We start from the raw sequence: 24,272 nt of genomic DNA on the forward strand, positions 1-24,272 counted from the left end.
CTTTCTTCTCCACAGGCCTGGTGTGATCACCATGCAAGCACTTTCTGAAGAGGACCGAAAGCTTTGGATGGAAGCTATGGATGGCCGGGAACCGGTAAGAAGGGACAGTAATGAATACCGGTTGAGAAGACTCAAAAGGCTCTTTTGATAGCTTAGTTGTCTGCTGTGAAGCCGTGTGTCATGCTGAATTTGCCAACCTCCATGGGCACTGTATCCATGGGGCAGCTCTCTGGTTCTGGCACGAGACTCCTTTAAAACTCTGGTTAAATATTTGAGGTAATACTCTATCTCCTGTGCTTAAATGGCTTGAAGGCTCTGGCTACCTTTGCTCCTGTGGAACATAGGCTAAACTAGCACAAATAGCTCCCGTGCTGTTGTGTTGTGGTAGCAGGAAGGCACAGCAACAAGATCTAAGGAAGAACATATAGAGTGTGTGATTCGCAGGGTTTTCTGGGGCCTGCTGTGCTCAGGGGACTTTACAGTGTTTCAGTAAGAGTCATAGTGCTACACCTCCTCCTTCAGTAGCTCACATCTTGTGATTGTGTTGACTCCTGCTTTGCCAAAGGAGCACAGCGAATGGGTTTCACAAGCAGTGGAGAAGATGGAGGTTTCCCTTGTATGCCACTTCTGCTGGTTAATGTGGAGGAATTTTAATATTGATAATGCATGGGTTTTCTGTTGTAATTTTGATTCTAGCACTATGTGTTACAGCACAGTAATGAACAGTCAAGGTTAGTTCCTATGTAATATAAATACCAATCGGATTTGAGGCCCGAAGTAGAAAATTATTACCTAAGGATTAAAGCAGTGGTTGAGATGAAGCTCAAATTGCATGACTGCAGGTGCTCTTTAAACTCTTGGGCAACATTTTAAGGTTGTGACCCTCACATTTCAAAATGTTCACCATTTAAAAGACACTGTGTTCAAAATTGATAAAGGAAGTGCATAATTAGACTGTAGGTCTCCATTGCCACAGGAAGTCACTGGGGCTTAGAATTTAGCAAGGTTCACAAAGGAATTGGACATTTATGTAGATAACAAGAATATCTGGAGTTGTTGTCATCAATAGCTATACATTTTGGAAGAGTTTTTGACCTCATGCTTCAGGGTTTAAGTTAGTCTCTGTCTATTTCAGATCAGGATGAGACCATATCTACCCACTGTGGGTGTCTCACAGCTTCCTCCAAAGCATCCGGTGCTGGCTGCTGTGAAAGACAGGATATTGATTTAGATGGACCTTGGGTCTGATTCATTAGGGCAATGACTGTATTGGTTGCTTATCTGATGCTGGCTGTGTGTAGAGAAGTGGTGAGTAAGCAAAGGTGAAACATGCCTGTATGCAGCGGGCTGGACACCTGTTGTAACAATTTAGGGGGTGGTTGCATAGCAAAGGCTAGTTTTGGTCAGGCCAAAACCTGACTCTTGGACTGGTTGCAATGGTTCAAGAAACCAAAAGGCTTAAGTGTATGTGTCCTGGTTACTATTAAAATATGACATTTCCTCACTGATTCCTGTAAACTCTTCAAGACTTGGAGAAACTGTGATGTTTAATCAGTTACTCAAACATATGAAATACTGATTTTCCCTCCTGCCTCCCCATGGAACTCTGACACTAAAACTGAGTTCTGGGTAGTGCTTAATTGTAGCTAAGGACTCCTCATTTCCAGGAACAGTCTCCTGAGGAAGGCTTCATGCATAGAGGGAAAGTTGGCAGACACCAGAAAGAAATGGGGTTAGTCCAACTGGGTGTATGTGATAATGCTAAAAGCCCAGCACATCCCATCCCTTCCTTTTCCCCCTGAGTTTTTGGGACCCCTTTTTGGTACATGATAGCCAGTCCTTCCCTTTGCTTCTTGTCTAGCTGGAAGCAATCCTATTAAGAAAGTATTTGTATATAATTCAAACCAAGTTCTCTGGCTCCCATATGTGAGCTGTCTTTTCGCTTTTAAATTACAACCCATCTGGTTTCTGCAGTGGCTGCTACAGAAGTGAGATGGTAATATTGCTTCCTCCTCCTAACGGCAATAATAAAAATAGCACACTCAATTAAAAGAGCGAACAAGACATGTACAGTAAAACACATGACATGATCACAAATTGCCCTTCTCTTGTCCTTCTAATCTTCTACTCTCCCTACCCCAACTTCACTGTACCTTTTTGTTGTGAGGATAGCTTCACTGTACCTTGTTGTTTGTGGGATAGCTCAGTGGTTTGAGCATTGGCCTGCTAAATCCAGGGTTGTGAGTTCAATCTTTGAGGGGGCCATTTAGGGATCTGGGGCAAAAATTGAGGATTGGTCCTGCTTCAAGCAGGGGGTTGGACTAGATGACCTCCTGAGGTCCCTTCCAACCCTAGCCTTCTATGATTCTATGATATAAGCCCTGTGGTCCTTCAGTTGCTTACACAGATCCATTCACCCAGGTTTCGTCCTGTTGACTGCATCAGGTTTTGCACAGATGGTAGGGTCAGTCTGTTAGGATTACAGGATCGGTGCCACAGATTATAAACACCTCTGGTCGGTGACCTTGTCTTTTACTTGTTTGTAAAGTGCCACACATGCAAAAAGTGCTATAAAATAGTAAATTATACTGAGTAGCCCAGATTTCATGCTGGGGGCCCTAGTTTTATGTGAACTAGTTCAAAACCAGTCCTTCATACTGTCCACTGCACATTTATTTTCTTCCCCGTAATGCCCATCTGTTTAGGTGGCTTGCTAGTGTAGTACAGTGGTTTTCAAACTTTTTTTCTGGGGACCAAGCTGAAGAAAATTGTTGATGCCTGTGACCCAGTGGAGCTGGAGATGAGGGGTTTGGGGTGTGTGTGGGGGCTCAGGGCTGGGGCAGAGGGTTGGGGTATGGGGGTGAGGGCTGTGGGGTGGGGACAGAAATGAGGGATTCAGGGTGTAGGAAGAGGTTCAGGGCTGGGGCAGGGAGTTGAGGTGCAGGGAGGGGGGTCAGGGCTGGGGGTGCAGGCTGAGCAGTGGGGCCAGGGATGAGGGGTTTGGTGTGTAAGAGGGGGCTCTGGCTGGAGGGGGGTGTCAGGGCTGGGGCAGGGGATTGCAGCCCGGGATTGCGGCCCAGAGTTGGAGCGCGGACGTACCTCTGGTGGCTCCCAGTCAGAGGTGCAGCCAGGGTGCAGAGGCAGGCTTCCCACCTGTCCTGGCACCGCGGACCGCGCTGCATCCTGGAAGTGGCCAGCAGCAGGTCTGGCTCCTAGGTGGAGGCGCGCAAGCGGCTCTGCGCAGCTCTCGCCCACAGGCACCACCTCTCTTCCCCCGGAAACCGGCCAATGGGAGTGTAGAGCCAGTGCTCGGGGCAGGGGCAGCACGCAGAGCCCCATGGTCCCCCTGATTAGAAGCCGGACCCGCTGCTGGCTGCTTCTGGGGTGAAGCATGGTGTCAGAAAAGGTAGGCACTGGCCTGCCTTAGCTGGGCAGCACCGCCGACGGGACTTTAAACGTCCCAGTCGGCAGTGCTGACCAGAGCAAGGCGACTCAGCGCCTTACATGCTGCGACTCACGATTTGAAAAACACTGGTTTAGTACATCTAGCTATGCAGGTTATCGTTTTGGAGATGCAACGACTGATGGATGTTTATAGCACTTTGAACTGGCCATCCGTGTACACCACTGGCACTCTCGCCTACTGAAGCATCGTGCAGAATTGCAGTCATAAGGCATTAGTGATGAAAGCTCTGTGAAGTTGGTGGATAAGGCAGATTCCTTGTCCTTGATCCACCTCCTCCCCGTCTCTAAAGTTACAGGAAATTGGGTTGTAAATTTGTTTTGTGTGGTTTTGTCTTGACACCAGGATGTCAGTTGTTAGGTTTACCCCACAAAGTTTGCTTTGCACAATAAGTAAGTTTAACCCCTAGACTCCCAGAACTATGCATTGTGATTCTTTTTTTTTCTTACTTTATTTTACTGCCCTAGAAAAGAAGCTGATCTCACTTCCAGTGTTTTCTTGCTTGAAAAAAATTGATAGTGTTGGATATAATTCCATGAACAAATTTAGAAGCCCAGTGTGTAACAATATTAAAATGGATTCAGTTGAATTTTTTTTAATTGCACTTACTTTAAAACTAAAAACCAATGCAGTGCTACTATTTAACCAGGACTAAATATGGAATGTGAGTTATTAGCCAAGATATTTTAACAAATTCAAAAAGATTTACCATACCTTCAGTGCTAAGAGCAAGTCAGATAGATATGACTTTAGCTTCCTATTAGTTTTCACTAGTGTAATTAGTTGTACTAAAAATCACAAGTTTCCTTTGATTTATATCATTCAATGGAGCTAGAAACAAAGGAAGTCTTCGTCTCAACACAGAACATTTAAACTGGCTTTTTGTTAATTTTTTCAGCATTAAAATTTACTGGTCTCCCCGCCCCACAAGTCAAATATTGAAATGTATGTATTGTGGGAGCTAGTGCTTCTTCTTTATACTGAATCAAAGATAAAATGTTTGTTCTCATAAAGGTGACTGTGGTAAATTGTGGGATTAAAAGAGGCATAAATTAGGCTGTGTGCTTTGTGGCAGAGAACAGAACAAGATAAGCATTTTAGTAAGAGTGGGGCTTTCCTTGCCAAGTCTGCACCGAGCATGCCAGCCAGAGGAGAGATCATAGGGTCAGTGTTACCTTGTTACTGCTTTCCAAAACACTAGTGATCAGAGCCCTGAAGATCATCTTCATATAAACACATCCTGAAATGTGGCACAACTTTCCTGAAGTGTTTGGAACTTGAGGTGTTAAAATCTATTTGTCAAGAAAAATGAGTGTAGTTGTAGCTGTGTCGGTCACAGGATATTAGAGAGACAAGGTGGCTGAGGTAATATATTTTAGTGGACCGACTTCTGGTGGTGAGAGAGACCAGCTTTTGAGCCATGCAGAGCTCTTCTTCAGGTCTGGGGAAGGTACTCCAAGTGTCACAGCAAAATGCCAGGTGGAACATATTGTTTAGCATTGTGCTGTGATGCTCAGAGCACCTTTCCCACAGCTGAAGAAGAACTCTGTGTGACTTGAAAGCTTGCCTCTCTCACCATCAGAAGTTGGTCCAATAAAAGATATTACTTCACCCACCTTGTCTCTTAAAACAAACAAAAAAATAGCTTAGTCCATAAGTCACATCCTGGCTGAGCTATATTAACTCATTGCATGGCCTTGACCAGTTTATAGCTACAAAACTGTGTTGTTAAAAGGGGAATGTAACATCCTGGAATTCTAGGGGACAAAATATGGTACAGGAAGATCTGAGCAGCTCTGTCTTAGTAGGTAAATGGTAATTGCCCTTCAAAAAAAAAAAAAGTGGGAGAGCAAATAAAACACTGAGATACTTTTATATTGATCATTTTGGGTGGAAGTCACTTCTTGGAACTGGTTGTCATTGCTGTAAACCAAAATAGGCCATCTCCTTGGTTATGCTGAGGCAATCCGTGCCAATCCTTGCTTTGTGTTCTTCCTAGTGTTGAAGAAGAAATTAAATGAAGTTACAAAAACAGGACTGAAATGAAGTTACAAAAACAGGACTTTCTTGTCCATTTTTTCCCTTTTGTTTTTCTTTCTGTTTAATTCCTTAATATAGTTTACCAGCTTGGGTGGGCAAGGACGGTGTCTGCATTCTGAGAAACCCCTAGCATGCTTTTAGGCACTCTTTATTAATTAATTAATAAATCCATAACGCAATGAATGAAAACTAGTGATAAACTAACATCAAAAGGTTCTCCGGTTCCATTCTGACAACCTTCCAAAAGTTCACCAGGATAACTCGTGGAGAGAATTAATAATAGATGTTAGGGCCCGATTTTTCCAAAGGGCAGCCTCCCCCACTGTATTATCTGCTGTGTTCTGAGCACTTCTGGTTGCTTTGTTCAGGTTCCTAAACAGGCACAGAGCTCTTGTGGAAAATCCGGCCCCATTTGTCAGTGCTGAGAACTTTAGAAAGCTCAGTCGTGGTTAGGGTTGAACTAACGGAGGCCCACAGTCTATTCCATCCATTCAAATCTAACCCATACTGAACTTTTTGTTTGATCTTCCGGGATTATTAGATTCCATTTTGGATTAATTTTTTTTTGAAGTTGCTCCGTGCACCTGACTTAAATAACTACAGCCTGCTGCTCTGAGATTATAGTGAATCCACTGTCAATAGCCAAATGGCATAAGGAGTTTCAACAGTCCTCAGCATGCCACTTCAATGCATGGATAAATTGCTTGATCTGGGCGCACACACACACACACACACACACGTATGCCTATGCTGCAATCAGAGGTGATTGCAGGTCATGTAGACACCCCTTGCTACTTTTAATCTAGCTAGTGTGGCTAAAAGTAGCAGTGAAGGCGTGGTGGCAAGGGCTTCAGCATTAGCTGAACAGCATACCTGGAACTCTGGCTATTTACTCAAATTCCTAGCCCATTGTAGGATCTGTGTTGCTTCATTTTCGCTGCTATTTTTAGCCGCACTAGTTAGATTAAAGCTAGCACAGTTGTGCCTACCTGAGCTGCAGTCACACCTCCAACTGCAATGTAGACCTACCCGGAGCCTCAGTTCTGTAACTGCTGAGCTGCACGAAAAACTTGCAATCTGTTAGTGAGCATGTGGTCTCTGCCAGTGCCAGATCCGGCAAGGTGCTGACAGCCCTCAAATTTCGTGAAGTTAGTGGGAGCCGAGAGCACTAGGCACCTTAAAGGGACCACATAAGGCTTGATTTTTTCAGAGATGCTGAGCCACCTGCAGCTCTACAGAAGCAGGCTCATATTTAGCATGTAGCATAATTTTCCTCCTGAAATCTGTTTCAAAGGACCCACTAAAAGTGTATATAAGATCCATTCTGGTCTTTGCAAAGTGACTCTGCTTGTGCTATCTGCTCCTCCTACAGACTCCTTTGTAACCCTCGAAGCCATGCACTGGTGTTGTCTTCTGACAGCCCTGTTAAATGGCATCTCACTCTGCTAATACAGCTGTTGTTCTGGCCCTAAGAGAAAGCTCTGCTTTTATTGTTAAGGTCATACACACTCTTATTTACCTGCATATGTGGTTAGGCTATAGATGGAGAAGATGGTTAACAATCCCAGGAATGTAAGTAGCCTGCCTAGCACAGAACTCTGTTCCTTTTGAGCTTGCTCTTTCCAGAACCAGAAGAGCAAAAGACTATACAAACGTCTGCCAGTCTTACGTACAGTATGCAACAGGATGCTCTGCCGCTAAGACTACAGCAGCTGGATGCCACGTTGCTCTCGCAGTGTTTGGAAGGAAAGGCCAGTAGAGGAGGCAGGGGCTGAAATGCTGTGGGAGGGGTTCTCCACCAGGAAAAACACAAAATGGAGAGGAAGAAAAGATTTGGGTGTGGTGAATTGCCATGTAGGCTGTTGTCCACTAGATGGCAAGCTGAGACCAACAGGCTCATTGCACTTGTGCCTGGAGGTAAAGGAGAGCTGGGATCTCCAGCAGAGCAACTGGCCTGTTGCCATTCCCCTGTTCTCAGTGGCTTATAACTCAGCTATATAAAAGGTGGGGTGGAAAAAGTGCCCTGCGCCAAAACCTGGTAATCTAGTGGCCACGCAGGATACCCTAGAGTTAATCGCTGGGATCTCCCCCGCCAGGCCAGAAGTGGCTTGGCATGCTGTGAGAGGCAGTGTGCCCAGCTGTGAGAGGGAAGGGGATGGAGGTGTGGGGGGTGGGTGGAGAAAGGAAGGGAGAAAGAGTGTCTCACTTCACCCTGCACCAGTCTCAGTCCCTCCAGCTGCTTGCATGTGGCAGGTCTTCCAGCGCAGTGTTTTTATTTTTTTGGAGTGGACTTATGAGGCGGAGACATTGTTGAGCAGCAAGGAGTGGTTGCCCCCTCCCTCAGCCCCTTCAGCACGACAGCAGCAGCTGAAGGAGAATCCTGACTTTCTCTCTGAGCACTGTGCAGCAATAATGTCCTGACTTCCAGGGGGGCAGCAGAGAACCAGAAGCTCGCAGTGGTGCCAAGTACAGAGTAACTGAGTACACAGCCGTGTCCCTTTTCCTCTTCCCTTCCTCCCCACCCACTTAGTTTTGTTCCTTCTTCCCAACTGTGCTAGTTTTGCTCCCGCCCCTGCCCCTTTAAGCCATACCACCTAAACTCTTCAAACCTCTTCTGGTCTTCTCCCTTCCCTGCTGTTCCAGCTAATCTCATTGCCTCCAAACAGCAGCAGTTCAAGTCCATCTTCTGCAGCTTGGATGCCAGAAGTCACCGCTCTCGTCCCTACCCCCCCCGCACCCCCCCCCCCAAAAGTCAAACTGCAGCACACCACTCCTGACGAAAACATTGTTTTGGTCTCTTCCCTTCTGCTGTCAGGTTAAAGGAGCTGCTGGCATTTTTAAAGCCAGATAGCATTTTTGAAGTAAACCGAATGGAGACGAAAATCGTCTAAACCACAACCCCCTTCCCATTTTCAGTATTTATCTATTTTCCCCTCCTCCTCCCTCTCTCTGTTTCCTTTTCCTCACACCATTCCCTCTTGCATGTGAACATGCTCTAGTCTGGGGCGGGGGGGGGGGGGTGTCACGGAGTCCCTGGGTAATGCTCTGGAACTGCTCCCTACAAAGCCAGGCAGGACTCTGGTGAAGAGTCCTGCCTGGCTTCGTAGGGAGCCGTTCTAGAGCATTGCCCGGGGACTCCGTGACACCCCCCCTGCCCCAGACTAAGCCTGTCTTCAGGGCAAAAAGCTCACACAGCTTCTGTCTTCTTGGGTCTGAGCTCAGAGCATTCAGCATCCTCTGCTCCTCCGTGCGCTTCCCACAGCGAGTCCGCCCAGGCAGGGTCCTGGGGAAGCCAGAGGGTCCTGCACCCCAACTTCACAGTCAGACGTGACTTTTAGCCAGCCAGTAAAACAGACGTTTATTAGATGACAGGAACATGGTCTAAAACAGAGCTTGTAGGTACAGAGAACAGGACCCCTTAGCCGGGTCCATTTTGGGGGGCAGTGAGCCAGACAACCACATCTGCACTTCACTCCACATCCCCAGTCAGCCCAAACTGACTCATCCTCCAGCCCCTCCTCCTCTGAGCTTTGTCCCTTTCCTGGGTCAGGAGGTCACCTGAGTCCTTTGTTCTCCAATCCTTTAGCTATCACCTTGCAGTGGGGAAGGGCCCAGGCCATCAGTTGCCAGGAGACAGAGTGTCGGCCATCTATGTACACTGACCCTTTGTTCTGCAACAATTACACCCCCTTATCCCACCACCTAGAGACTTAAGAAATGCATAGGGGAAACTGAGGCACCCCTACAGTATTCAGAGGAAACATTAAGAACAGTCTCACTTCGTCACAGAGGGGGAACGGATGTTCAGAGTGCAAAGTTTACCCAGTGTTAATAAGCTGCGTTTCAGCCCCATTTCATGGAGCCGTCCATTCAGCTTCTATTCAGAGGCAGTGCAGAGAGCTCAGTGACACTGGATTCAGTTGTTGTTGGGATTGCACGTTACCATGGTGATCTGCTGTGACCATATTAATAAATCTCAACTCCTCTCTCTGGATTTGTGAAAGAAACAATACAAATACACCCACGTTTCTGAAGTGCTTTTGAAATGAGATCAAATTTGTACTGTAGAAGGCCCAGATACAGCTCTTTGGCATGACCTCTTGGTGCAGGGTGTTCGGGGATGTATGGTGTAGAGGTAGCACACTGGAGATCTCTCTCTGATGCTGTCTTAGATTGGACTGGGCAGTGCTTTATAATTCCTCGGTCCTTGCCATGTACGTCTAATGTGCTGCATATGGCCAGGGACCTTACTTCTAGTCCACAAAATGGGGCAGGATGTGTGGAGATTTCAGGTGAATGTAGGGCCCTAGAAACAGGATGCTGGCCTGCGGGAAAGTTGATGGGGACACAATGGCTCCCCAGAATGATTTTGTTTGAATTAGAGCTGTGACATTCTAATGTGTATCTGCCTCTGAGACTCTCCAGGGTAAGAATACATCAGTCTTTCCTTGCTAACTTCCCCATTCCCCTTTTGCAACGCTCTGCCAGCTGTAAATATTATCTTCATCCTACATTTTAAGAAGTGTCCCCATTGGAAGGACTGTCAAATGCCACTTTGTGGAACTGTTTAAAGTTTATGGTCTTTTTTTAATGTAAACTTTGTTTAGTACTCGTGAATTGTGCCAAATGGACAGCCCTGGAAACTTATTTTCTGTCTCAGTTCGCAGAACAGATACATAAAGACAGTGAATGTATGAACTTCCCCAGCCTTTCCTGCATGCATCTGGCTCCAAGGTCTTTTTTCCATGCTAAGATTTTTGGAACTTCTGCAGCTCCACTGGTTGTAGCTGCCCAGTGGTATTGGTAATACAGTTTGTTATAAGTACTCGTATAGGAAGACTTAGGTGTGTTAACTTCAGCTAATCCTTCTCTGAGCATCCCCATAAAAGACCACTTCATAGTACAACTACATCTAATGACCTTTTCATCCAGGGATCTCAAAAATGTTTTCCAAACATCAATTATACCTTGGGACTCCCCATGTGACTAGATTTTTTTCCTCCTTTTTAACAAATAGGAAAATTGAGGCTAAAAGATTTTAAGTGATTTGCCTAAGTTTCTATAAAGTGAATCTGCAGCAGACTGGGGAATACATGTGAAGAGCCCTGACTTCTAATCCCTGATTCTGACTTCTAGACCACAGTCCTCTGTCTGACAGGTAGGTGTTCAGTGGTGATGGAGCCGGACTTTGTATTTCTGCTTTAGAAAAGTAATTTAGTGTTACACCATTTCTGTGTTTTGTAGCAAAACAGAGTAGCAAAACTCAATCTTGCATTCCCATCCAATACTTAGCCTGCTACCCTCCTCCCCTAAATTTTGCTGCTGGGAATTCTTTTCTGAAATTGTTTTTCATTTTCCTCTTCTAATTACACAAAATGGTGAAAGAGTAATTTCCCAGTGGAAATTAATGTGTCTTTTGAACTCAGTCCAATGCTTTAAACCTCTGCATTCCTATCGTTTTGGCTCATTCAGAAAAATAAATTAACTTGAAGGGCTTCAGTCATAACTCCACAACACACCATGGTTAGATAAGAACTAAACACTTCCAATCTCCTCACATTACACCATAACTAACTGGAAGTTGTGAATTGGTTGGATCACTTTAATTCACCTTAATTGTCACTCATCTATTCTATTCTGTGTAGGTTCTTATGCCATGCTCATCACCATCGCATCTGAGTGCCTTCCAGTAGTGCATTAAAACTCCCTTTGTCTGAGACTAGGGTCAATGGTATCTACTGAGGATACAATATTATAGTAACAGCAAATGACCAGATAGAGGATTTACTTGCTTAGGATTTTGATATCATCAGCAACATTTTACTCCTAGGACACTGGTTGTAAATTTGATCCCAAACTGATAGTTATCAAAAGTAATTAATTGCTAGAGCTGGTCAAAATTATTCATTCAACTTTTATTTTTCCCAATGAAAAAAGGGCTTTTTAGTCCAAACAGAAATTTCCATATTCAATGAGGTTTTTTGGTTTGGGGCCAAAATGCTCTTGACATTCCCATCCCTGGACCAGACCATGGAGGGGTTTGGGGTGTCTCTCCCATTCAGGCTGCTTCCAGGCTGCTGTCCCCTGCCATCCACATAGCTCCTACCTATCCATCTTCCTCTTTGATTTTGACTCCTGTCTCTCTCTCTCTCTCTCTCTCTTTCTCTCTCTCTCTCCCATTCATCCTCTGCGACACCAACTTCCATATTGAACGTGAGTCAGACACCTTTGCTGCAGGTTTCCTCACCCTCGCCTCTTCATTTGACCTGCAGCCCTGGTTGAATTGTCCTGCCTGCCAAAATGGCTGTTCACTTGACTTACCAAGCACTGCTCTCGTCCCACCCCCCTCTCTCTCTCTCTCTCTTTCTCTCTCTCTCTCTCTCACCATCCCCTGGTCTCTTTCAGCAGTATCCATTCCCCCCTCCACCCAGTGTCTTGGTCTTTCTGTGCCTTCCAGTCCATCAGCACTGAGGATTCATGTCTGTTCTCAGCCCTCTCCTTCCTCCCTCTCTGCCCTTCCATTAATTTAGCTGTTAATTCTCTCGCTGCTTCATTCTCCTCCACCCTTAACTCTCTCTACCCCTGTTTCCCATCGCAAGGTCTGCCCTAGCTCACCCCCTCTGTCTGCTTCTGCCACTCCTGCTTGCACATTGCTGGTAGAAAGCCCAATGACCTGGCTGACTTTCTCCACTACACATTCATTTTCTCCTCCTTCAGTTCTGCCATCTTCCTAGATAAGCAACTCTACCTCTTCAACTTAATTTCATCTCACGCTTGCAATTTCAGCCTCGTCTACACTTTTACTTCGCTTCTCAAGCCCTCCCATCTCCTGCTCCCACTTCTCTTTGTGTACAAGAGCTAACCAATCTCTTCCAAGAGAAAACTAACAAAATGTAATGTGAGAGAGAAAAGGTAGGTTAGTGTGGTGGTGAGTGGTCTGAGGATGGTGTTTCTGAGAGTCCTGATTATTCCTTCATAGGAGTGCATTGGCCAGTTATGATGGGTCTGTCTGGGTTCTCTTGTTTGTTTATCCTAGGAAGCATGTAGAAGGTCCCTGGGGTGGGGTTATGGGGGATGAGGTAGTAAAGTTTCTCTTGGAGTTGTTCAGGAAGAATTTGATGGCATCCTTAAATTCCTATGTGAATTGTGGTGTGGGGTGTCCCTTCTCTTTTTCATCGCTAAACTCATTGAATGTGGTGTCCCTGATCATCTGGAATTCCTCTCTCTGTTTCTGTCCTAGACCCTCTCCAGTCCAGCTTCCACCCCTTGCACTCCACGGAAGCTGCTCTTGCCAAAGTCACTAATGAACTCTTCATAGGCAAAGGTGAGAACCACTGCTCCGGCCTCACCCTTGATGCATCAATGCCTGTGATGCAGTTGACCATGCTCTTTTTGAAATCTTGTCCTCCATTGTGTTCTGTGACTCTGTCCTCTCCTAGTTCTTCTCCTACCTCTGATCATTTCATCAGTGTGTCCTTCGTCAGATCCTTCTCATCGCTCCTCTACGGCTTTCTGGGTGGGAGGAGAGTATTCACAGGGTCTTGTCCTGGATCCCCTTCTCTTCTCCCGCTACACCTTTTTTTCTGGGTTATCTCATCTGCAAACAGAAATTCAGTTACCATCTCTATGCAAGTGAGTCACAGCTCTAGCTCTCTGCTGCAGACCTGTCGTCTTCTGCCCAGCCTCAAATCTTGACCTTCTGTCTGTGAAATCCCCTTGTGGATGTCTACCCACTAGCTCAGGCTCAGCATAGCCAAAACAGAGCTCTCTGTCCCTCAGGCCTGTAACCTGGGCTTCATCTTCAACTTAGGCTTCTCTCTAGGCCCTCACATTTAGGCTAGGTCTAAAGCTTGCTAATTCTTTTTGTATCACATCTCTAAAATATTAAAGAGACAAGGTGGGTGAGGTGGTATCTTTTATTGGACCAACTTCTGTTGGTGAGAGAGACAGGCTTTCAAGCTTGACAGCCTGAGAGGATCAGAAATGCCTCTTGACCACAACACCAAGTGCAAGCAGCATCTATGTTCGGCTGGAGATGGGTCAAGTTTCAACATTTCTACTTTGAGGGACCAAAAAGATGGAGACCTCGCTCCCAGCTATCCAATTTCCACTTTGCTTGTTGCCGCGACACTTCAGCCTGTTACTGTAGCTCTTTGTTAATATTTCTCTGTGTGTCCGTCTTGTCCTCAAGAGGGTAAAAAACAAATCAACCCAAAAAACCACAACCCAAACTTCTAACCTGAATCAGGAATCTCACCATGTTGCACACTGACTATTCTCAGGTTTCAGAGTAACAGCCGTGTTAGTCTGTATTCGCAAAAAGAAAAGGAGCACTTATGGCACCTTAGAGACTAACCAATTTATTTGAGCATGATGCATCCGATGAAGTGAGCTGTAGCTCACGAAAGCTCATGCTCAAATAAATTGGTTAGTCTCTAAGGTGCCACAAGTACTCCTTTTCTTTTTACTGACTATTCTGTGTATCTCCATGTTCTTACCTCTGTCCCCTTCATCCTTCCTCTCCCTTCACCCTCCTGTCCTTTGTTTAAACCCACTTGTAGAATTTCGATTGCAAGCTCTTAAGGGTCGCATTTTATCTGTACATCACTGTCCTTGACTGGAGCCTCTAGGTGTTGGAAGAATAATGAGTCTCTTACAAGTGCTGCATCCGACGAAGTGGATATTCACCCACGAAAGCTTATGCTCCAATACATCAGTTAGTCTATAAGGTGCCACGGGACTCTTTGCTGCTTTTTACAGATCCAGACGAACACGGCTACCCCTCTGATAAGTGCTGCTTCAGTTTTTGGTAGTTTAATAAATTGTATATAATCCATTATCTCCAAGTTGCTTGTGCTCCATGCACCAAGTTTTTTTTTTTCTTGTTTAACAAGGCACTCCAGTCCCAGATGAGATCTATTAAAAAGCTGGGAGAAACATCTTTTAGATTCCAGATGTCATTTTAAAAAATATAACTTTAATTCTGCCCTTTACCAGAGAGGTTTGCAGTTTCTGGATGCTCTTGTGTCTGGCCCTTCTGTATCCATAGCTGCTCTGGAATTCCGGGTTGGAATGGTGTCTCTTATCCCTTTTTCATTTGCTTCAAGCTGAGATTTCAGTTTTTCATTTACATATCCATTGTCATATTTGACTTTCCTTTTGCCATCTTGAAGTTGGATTAGTGGAGTGTACAGCAAAGTTCCAGGGCCCATGTACACTACAAGGGAAGCTGGAACATATTACATCTCTGCTCTGTGATCTGCACTGGCTTTCCATGTGCTTCGGGGTTCATTTCAGGGTTATAGATCTGTTGAGAAATGGTTACCTGAGAGACTGTCTGTCTGCTTGTGCCCCATTACAACAGCTGAGATCCCTTAAGGTGCATTTGCAGATGGAGTCCCTGTGCGTTTGTTCTTGAAGACTGAAGGCAGTGCATTTTCAGCATTCACTCAGAGCTCTAGTTTGCTGACCTTCAGAACATAGTACAAGTCGCATCTTTTGGGTAGAATATTTTTATGTCTGGCTATGAGAGGGAGAGAGCACTATTTCTATTGCCTGTTGTGAGCAATGGAATGCATTGTGATTTTATTTCTGCCCTGCTGGACCCAGATACCAACATGATACGTGCCTACAAATATTTCAAGAAAATAACTGTCTCACCTAGCACGAATCTATTCAAATACATTTCCCCTGGGGGAACCTCCTAACTGGCTCACTATATTTCAAATGTGCCTATGTCAAAACCTGTAATGGTTTTGTGTGGGCTATCATCTCTTGAAAGCCTGTATCTGCTTCTATTTTCCAGTAGTGTTGAGGCAGTGTAGAGCTGTTGTAAGTTGAGTGGTGGAAGCTAGCAAAATCTTTATTAATTAAAGATAAGAAAATGGCCTTTTAAAAAAGTATTTTCCTTGGAAACTTTGTCTGCAGCTACTGGTTTTTGCTATTCCTTCTTTAAATTGTATTTTTCCAGATGGACTAACTGAGGCCGAGACAGGATAAGTGTCTTATCTCCAGGTCATAGAGTCATTCTGTTGCTCAGCTTTGATTAGGATCCAGGCACCCACCTCTCTGCTGGATCTATCCCCAGGCTTCTCCAGCTATGAGTACTTGTGGCACCTTAGACTAACACGGCTGCTACTCTGAAACCAGCTATGAGGTTACTCTCTCGGGGAAGACACAATAAGCCAATAGAAAAGAAGGGTGGGAGAGGATGTGTTTTCTTTTCTCCTTAGTTCCTGGATTGCTTTCACTTTGGACAAATAGCAGAGCTGTTTAACTATTCAAGGACTAGAACCAATCAACTAAATAGGAGGCAGCTCAGTGGAAGAGTTTTAGCTAAAATATCTATTGTTAATTTAGAATAGGAGAAGGAAATGAAGGGAGGGCTTCCTTGTGTAACCAGCCCATGAAACTAACCACATCCCTTGTTCCATTTTTCCACTCTCATCAAACCACTTCTCTTTACACAGCCTATATACCTGCCTGACCAGATCCACCGTGACTTAACCTTTTCCTCCTTCTCATCTTTCCTGTTAGGCATGGCCTACATCTAAAACTTAGGATGACGTAGGGGTGTAAAAAATTCACATCCCACAAGAGATCTAGTTATGCTAACCTAAGCCCGGGTATAGATAGTGCTAGGTTGACCAATGATTTACCCCCTTCCATGCTCCAAACATACCAGGGTTTACCATTCCTGGCCATGCCATGCCTTAACTTTTATATGTGAGCTGTTTTGGGCGGGGAATGTTACATTTTAATTTTAAAGTGTCATGCATACGTATGCCACTGTAGAAATTATTAATATTTTTTTCCAAAGTAGACTATTAACCCTCCCGCCCACTCCCATCCCACCAAAAAAAAAAAAAAATTTCATGGGGAGGAAACTCTGCGTTCATGTCAGGGGTGGGGAGAGGGGAATATTCTGTCGCAGATTAGGAGAGGAACATTCCGACAATTTGAGGAGATTGTCCTGCTCTAAAAAACAATGTTGAGAGAGAGGAGACCTTGGATGTAGGTTTTTGGTGGTCTCCACTGCTCTCTATGCTGGTTAGGGGGTCACCATGGGTAATTGAGATGGTCTTTTGTAGGCAACAAGCCTTATTACCTTACACATAATGAGCCTTCCCATTTGGACTTTTGAGGAGCCAACAAACATCCCCTTACTTTCTTAGTGGGAGACTTTCAAAGGCACAAATGGGCAATAGATGCCCAATTCCTGTTGACTTGGAATGGGAGTTGGGTGCCTAATTATTGTTTATTATTTGTATTACTAAGCTCCTACCCAGTCATGGACCAGCACTCCATAGTGCAAGGTACTGTGCAAACACAGAACAAAAAGAGCCCCAGACAGCTCATGATCGAAGTACCTAACTACCTTTAATGGTTGGGAGTAGTTATCAGACTTAAATATGTTTTACAGCAGAATGAATGTGAGATATGTTTGCATTAAGACATTTTTAAATAAAGATGATCTAACATAATTCAAAATTAAGCTAGTTATTGCTTCGCCCTGGTCTACACTACAAGTTTAGGTCAAATTTAGCAGCATTAGGTCGATTTAACCCTGCACCTGTCCACACGACAAAGCTATTTTTGTCGACTTAAAGGACTCTTAAAATTGATTTTTGTTCTTCTCCCCGACAAGGGGATTAGCGCTAAAATCGACATCACTAGGTCGAATTTGGGGTAGTGTGGACGCAATTCAACGGTATTGGCCCTCGGGAGCTATCCCAGAGTGCTCCATTGTGACCGCTCTGTACAGCACATTCAACTCAGATGCACTAATCAGGTACACAGGAAAAGCCCTGGGAGCTTTTGAATTTCATTTCCTGTTTGGCTAGCCTGGCGAGCTCATCAGCACAGGTGACCATGCAGTCCCAGCATAACAAAAGAACTCCAGCATGGACCGAACGGGAGGAACTGGATCTGATCGCTGTATGGGGAGACGAATCCGTGCTATCAGAACTCCGTTCCAAAAGAGGTAATGCCAATATATATGCCAAAATCTCCAAGAGCAAATGCGAGGTGTTTACAATGCTCACAACTGCAGCGGTGATCAGAGCGGGCTCCCACTTGCAGTGCTATGGCGTATGCACGGGCAATCCAGGAAAAAGGGCGAGAAATTGTCTGCCATTGCTTTCACAGAGGGAGGGAGGGAATGGTCACATGTACCCAGTATCATGCGCGGCTACCTTGTCCGTTATCTCAATTTTTTTAATTAATAAAGAAAGAATGCATGGTTTCAAAACAATAGTTACTTTATTTTGAAGGGGGGAGGGTGGTTGGCTTACAGGGAATTAAAATCAACAAAGGGGGTGGGTTTGCATCAAGGAGAAACACACACAACTGTCACACCGTAGCCTGGCCAGTCCTGAAGCTGGTTTTCAAAGTCTCTGTGATGTGCAGCGTGCCTTGCTGTGCTCTTCTAATCAGTGTCTGGCTGCTCAAAATCGGACGCCAGGCAATTTGCCTCCACCTCCCACCCTGCCATAAACACCTCCCCCTTACTCTCACAGATATTATGGAGCACACAGCAAGCAGCAATAACAATGGGAATGTTGGTTGTGCTGAGGTCTGACCAACAGCGCCAGCAAGCTTTTAAATGTCCAACGGTGCATTTTACCACCATTCTGCACTTGCTCAGCCTATAGTTGAACTGTTCCTTACTACTGTCCAGGCTTCATGAGCCATGGGAGCAAGGGATAGGTGCGACTGCGCGGGGCTGCCAGCTGGGAGAGCAGCCTGAGGCAGAAGCTTCCAGTTCTCAGGGGATCAGGATAGCAGAGTTGCAGTGGAAGTGGTGGAGCGAGCAAAACACCATTGATGAGGACAGCTCGCAGTCCTACTGCACCGTCTGCTGCAGTGTTGCACCAGATCAGGGTAGCAGAGTTGCAGCGGAAGCAGTGGAGCCGTTCACCATTGATGCAAAGGCACCCAGGAGCTGCTGCTGTGTGGCCAAGGCAAAAGAGCAGGAGCCCTGGAGCTGTTACATGTGGAATGTACGGCTGCAAGACTTCTTCACCAGCGACAAAGGACAGGAATACGATGCATCTAAAATCTAAAAAGGCCTGCATGTTTCCCAGAGTCACTACCCTTGATAATAGAACGTCAATGATTGCATTGGCTACTTGGATCACAGCAGCCCCCACAGTAGACTTGCCCACAACAGCAGCGGTGACGGTGAACTGAGAGGGCTCCAGCTTGCAGTGCTATGGCGTCTGTGCGGTTAACCCAGGACAAATCCACAAAACGATTGTCTGCTGTTGCTTTCACGGAGGGTGGGAGGGAGGGAGGGACGGGCGACTGATGACATGTACCCAAAACCACCCACAAGAATGTTTTTGCCCCATCAGGCATTGGGAGCTCAACCCAGAATTCCAATGGGCAGCGGCGACAGTGGGAACCGTGGGATAGCTACCACAGTGCAATGCTCTGAAAGTCGATGCTAGCCTCGGTACTGTGGATGTACTCCGATGACTTACTGTACTTAGTGGGGACGCACACAATTGACTATAAAACCGCTTCCGAAAAATCAACTTCTATAAAATTGACCTAATTTTGTGGTGTAGACATACCCTTAGTTTAGTATCCTTGCTCTGACTGTCTGAAGAGGTGAAAGGCAGGGTGGGTGGGTGTGGGTTTTGGCTGGGCTGGAGGAGAAGTGTTGGTTTTCGTTATTGTTTATACATCCTAGAAAACCTAGGGGAAGTTGTTAAATGAGCAGAGGTTCCCCCTTTTAATCACTTGACTTTTCCACATGTATCTGCATGTTCCGCTGTTGTGCCATTGAAATTTACTTAAAATACTGCTCTGTGAATCTTTCACTTTATTAGATACTCCAAAGATCTGTTTTTCTAAACCAGTTGACCTTTAGCTAAATTATTATGGAGGGAGGCTACTGTATGTCTAACATGGTTTGTACCTTGTTGCTTTCCCTTGCTTTCAGCTGCCTGCTGCTGGATTTCTCTTTGACATTCAGACAGGGTAGGTTGACAGCTTGACCCCAGTAGTTTTTTTTCTTTAGATACAAAACATAATGGGTTATATAACTGAGCTGAGCTAAGCAGTCCAGATGGCTGGCAGGTAGCCCAGCCAACTTCAGCTTTGGATGCACTTGGGAATGCCTGCACTTGTAATAAAATGCCGGCTAATTTTTAATGAGAGTCATCATTCAGTTTAGCTCTGACACACAGCAGAGCAAGACCTAAACTGAGGATTCAAGCCCCCAGATGTTTCACTTTGATTATCAAATGCAAACATCACTGTGAGGTTAAAATCTGCATTTGAAGGAGGGAGGAGAGGGGAAGATGCATGGACTTCAGCATGCTAGTTCTGTGTTGTACAGTAGGCAGGAGGGAAGGAAGGAAGGAAACAGGGAGTTGCCAGGGATACTAGACCTAAAGGCTCAAATGAATGGTCCTCCAGAAGTTAATAGCAGGATTATGAAACTTGTCGAATCTTGTACCTCAGAATCAAGGCACATTCCTTCCTCAAAGGGGTTTGGAATCATGTGGGCTGAAAAGGTTAAAGTTCTCTCTCCTTTAGTTATCCTCCTGGCTCTGAGAGCTTGGTAGGCTATTTCTAGCCACAACAGAGCAAAATCTGGCTTGTGGTGTGAAAACCAGGCCTGCAGACAAGATTACAGCAGAGCTGAGAAGAGGGAGCCTACCAGGTGTCAAGGCGAGTCACTATTTTCCACATGAGGCTTTTCCCCTCCGTGCTCTGCTGTCATTCTGCCGCTGGGTGGTGTTCTAAGCTGGCCACCCCTCTGTGACAGCTCGCCAAGCTTGACTGTGTGTTGCTGCAGACAACTCTTGGACTCTGGAACACAGGGGACCAGCACTGAGGTTGGCAGTTTTTGGTTTTGAGGCTGCTATAGGCAGAGTGGGAACTGTTCTCCTTTCGCTATCTCTTCTGGACATTTAGACTTCTCTCATCTCCATACAGTCTCAACTACTCAAACAGCAACACAATAACCAGGCTTGCAGTTGGACACGTGGTCATTTAGCATAATGGCAGCTTTTCTGCCTCTGCCAGTCTGTATTATATACGGTAGTAGCCTTCTCTAATGGGCATGGCACAACAGTGGGATAAGTCAGGATCTCAACTCCATGGCAGCTGAAGCAGCTATTCTGGTGCAGAAAACAATTCAGGGTTATTCAAGACCTAGAATTTTTCCTCGGGGAACTTGCTTTTGAGACTAGAGTCCAACAAATGTGTCCATTGCTAATAATAGTAATAGCCATTACGCGTTGTACAAATCAGACCCGTAAATTGCTTTTGGGTATTTGGTGCTGACAGAGGTGAAAGCAAGGGATGTCCAGGAGTGATTAGTGAGCCATACACATTGAGAATCTGCAAGATGACACTGAGGACGTACTAGAGCCACCAATGTCCTAAACAGTGAGAAGCAGCAGCTGTTGTTTGGGGTGCAGCTATGTGTTGCACTAGGTACTCTGGAATGGCCTGGTGAGGAATACATGTAATGTGTCCATTGGGGCTGCTTGTTTAGGCTGTGCTCAAAATGAATTGCACCCAGGATCGATGGGTCTTCCTTTTGGCAGTTAGTGTAGGCACATAATCAAAGATTGTGCCTGCAAAAGCTGAGGCCTGGTTTTAAAGTAGGGCCCTGGCAATTCCAAACTTTTCTTTCTAATGGGCCTTTGAGCTGGCTGCTGTGGTTTGAAGTAGCCTTGAGGTTTTCGTTGTAAAGGATGGTCCTGCTTTGGGATGCTTAAGTGAAGGCAGAGGGGTGCTCAAATGTGCTGTTTAGGCACAGTCCTGCATCGGGGATGGTGTGGAATCACAGAACACTTCCTGGCGCTCTTAGCCATCTAGAGGCTGCACATCTGCAGTCAAAGTCCTCTGTAGGGAGTCTCTCCCCTCACCTCTTCTCCTATCTAGCCAGTTAGTTCTGCTGGCCCGTGGACGGGGAAGCAGAGCTATGGCCCTGTCCCTCCTGCTCCCTTTGAGACACTCTGATGCTCCCAGAGGAATATGGGGAGCAGCCCCTTGTTCTAGAGTTCAGGGCCCACAATTCTGACTGGCTCTTCACATGGGCTATGCAAATGAGGTTGGGGAAGGTCGAGGAGATTCTCCTTTCCTTCAGTTGTGTGCCCACCTACAGGCCACATCATTGTTTATAAAATTCCCCGCCCACCCTCCAAGGTTGAGAAATGAAAAACAAAATCGGGAAATGTAGAGGTGACTAAAATCTTCATTTATAGCCAGAGAGCCATGTTAAAATTGAATGGTAAATGCCTCGCCTGTAAATGCACAGACAGCCCTCCACTTGGTCTGTCTCAGGAAGCTATGAAAGCACATAAATTTATCATAAGGATACGTTTACACTATAAACACTACAGCAGTGTAGTTGCAGCTATGCCACAGTATTGTAGACACTTGCTACAGCAACAAAAGGGGTTTTTCTGTTGCTATAATAAATCCATCCCCTTGCGAAGTGGTAGCTATGTCAATGGAAAAATTCTTCTATCGACCTAGTGGTGTCTATCTGGGGGCCTAGATTGGTGTAACTATGCCTCTCAGACGTGTGCATTTTTCATAACCCTGAGTGACGTAGCTAGGTTGACCAAAGTTTTACCTGTAGACCAGGACTAAGTTAAACGGAATCAGTAACATCTCCTTGTGCTATTTACAGACCATAAATGTGCCACCCCTCTGTGCTAAAAGCTAGCTTGAAAAAGCTGATCTTACCAACTTCCTATTAAATTGTTTCCTGAGTTGCCGTGAAATAATGCGTATTTGATGGTAACTCCTGTGAAAACACAGGCAATGTGCTATCATCTCTAAAAAAGAGAATCTGATCAATAATTCACTGTGGAATCTTCTTCTCTTTAAAATCCTTTTCATGTTAACAGTTTTTACAGTCTGGTCTAATATGCTTTTTACGGTTCCAACCTTCTTCCCTGTAGGTCACCAGGGGAAGTTTTTGTACATTTGCAGGGTGCGGGGCTTTAACTTAACTTAGCAGGGCAGGATTGGTCTGTTCCTAGAAGGGCCTGGGGTACTGCAAGGTGTCCTCTGAAAAGCCCATTCCAAACAGTTGTTGGAGAGCAAACTTTGTCAGTGGAAAACATTTGTGGATATCCTCTCAGGTTCTGTTTTTTAAGACCCAGTGGGAACAGCTGATCTTTGTTCTGTGTCTGGATAAATTCCACAACTCCAACCCCCAGCCCTGTAGACAGAATTGGTCAGACTGGTTTCCTTAGGCTTCAGCCATCCCATTCTTCCAAGCAGATCCCACTTGAATCGGCACCATCAAGGTTTAGCAACCTGCCATTGTCTATGGCATAGAAGAGGCATGACACAGGCTTTACAGCAAATGGTGGATTCCGCACCCTCTGAGGCATGCTTGGTCAAAGTCATCTGACAAGGAAATTAACTTGCACTCACAGTATTGCTCTCCCATGTGGTTTCTGGGTCTTGGAAGGCTCCCCCTTGGAATAAACACACCTTCAACGCATAGCAAATGCCTGATCAATGAGCAAGAGGCTCCTAGGGGCACATGCAACCAGCTGTTCAGAAGATGTGTCATTATATAGGTTTGATTTGTTCCATAAAGGGCTCAAACTCATTCAGGTAAAACTTCAGCTTACCCCCTCTGGTCCACCCCTTGCAACCTGCCTACAAATAGCTGACATGGAAGCTAGACTGCCTGTTTTGGGGAAGGTCATGCTTTCTATTTATATATTTATTTTTTGCCTGTTGGTCTCCTGAGTTGAAAGTTGAGGAAGTCGTTGATGGTTGTTTTGAGGATTTCTGAACGTGAATCACAAGGAAATTGCACAATGTTGCAGCATTTCCTTCTATTGGTCACTGCTTTAAAAACACTAGGCTCCTTCTTGAAAGCTGAGAGAATCTGGCAGGGCCTGCCCCCTTGACAGCATGCTGTAGTCTAAACAGAAAATCTGGGTAGAAGAGTAGGTCTTGACTGCAAGAAAAAATCCTTCATTACAGGGGATTGACTTGATGATTGAATTAGTCTTTTCCTTCTCAGATTGTTGTGAGCCAAGTGCTGGATCTCTTCTAACTTCTGTAGCTGTGTCAAGTGTGCTCACAAAGATGATTTTCCACACACCTTATCTTTAAGTAAGTCTGCCTGAGATTCACATATAGGTGTTTGCATAAATCACTGTTGTTTCCCATCTCTCAGAACATAGTGTTCTATCTTCTATATCTCTTCTCCATTTAGGCACAATCAAGAGTGTCAAAACTTGACCCATTCAAACTTTCTGATACATTCTAACAGGTTTCAGAGTAACAGCCGTGTTAGTCTGTCTTTGCAAAAAGAAAAGGAGCACCTTAGAGACTAACCAATTTATTTGAGCATGAGCTTTCGTGTACTACAGCTCACTTCATCGGATGCATACCGTGGGAACTGCAGAAGACATTATATACACACAGAGACCATGAAACAATACCCCCTCCCACCCCACTGTCCTGCTGGTAATAGCTTATCTAAAGTGATCATCAAGTTGGGGCATTTCCAGCACAAATCCAGGTTTTCTCACCCTCCTCCCCCCTCCCCACAAACTCACTCTCCTGCTGATAATAGCCCATCCAAAGTGACCACTCTCTTCACAATGTGTATGATAATCAAGGTGGGCCATTTCCTGCACAAATCCAGGTTCTCTCACCCCCTCACCCCCCTCCAAAAACCACACACACAAACTCACTCTCCTGCTGGTAATAGCTCATCCAAGGTGACCACTCTCCCTACAATGTGCATGGTAATCAAGGTGGGTCA

The 24,272-nt window shown here is 45.4% G+C and overlaps 1 protein-coding gene across 1 annotated transcript in view; it reads left to right on the top strand.

Moving 5' to 3' along the window:
* ARHGAP26 (Rho GTPase activating protein 26) overlaps window positions 1-24,272 on the top strand; it is a 305,883-nt gene that overhangs the window by 121,806 nt on the left and 159,805 nt on the right. The window contains exon 11 of the mRNA XM_084635724.1: window positions 16-94. Within this exon, the coding sequence (XP_084491850.1) occupies window positions 16-94 (79 nt within the window). The remainder of the gene's footprint in view (window positions 1-15; window positions 95-24,272) is intronic.

This window comes from Lepidochelys olivacea (genome assembly GCF_965140295.1).
Source record: "Lepidochelys olivacea isolate rLepOli2 genome assembly, chromosome: 8".
Lineage (NCBI taxonomy): Eukaryota > Metazoa > Chordata > Testudines > Cheloniidae > Lepidochelys > Lepidochelys olivacea.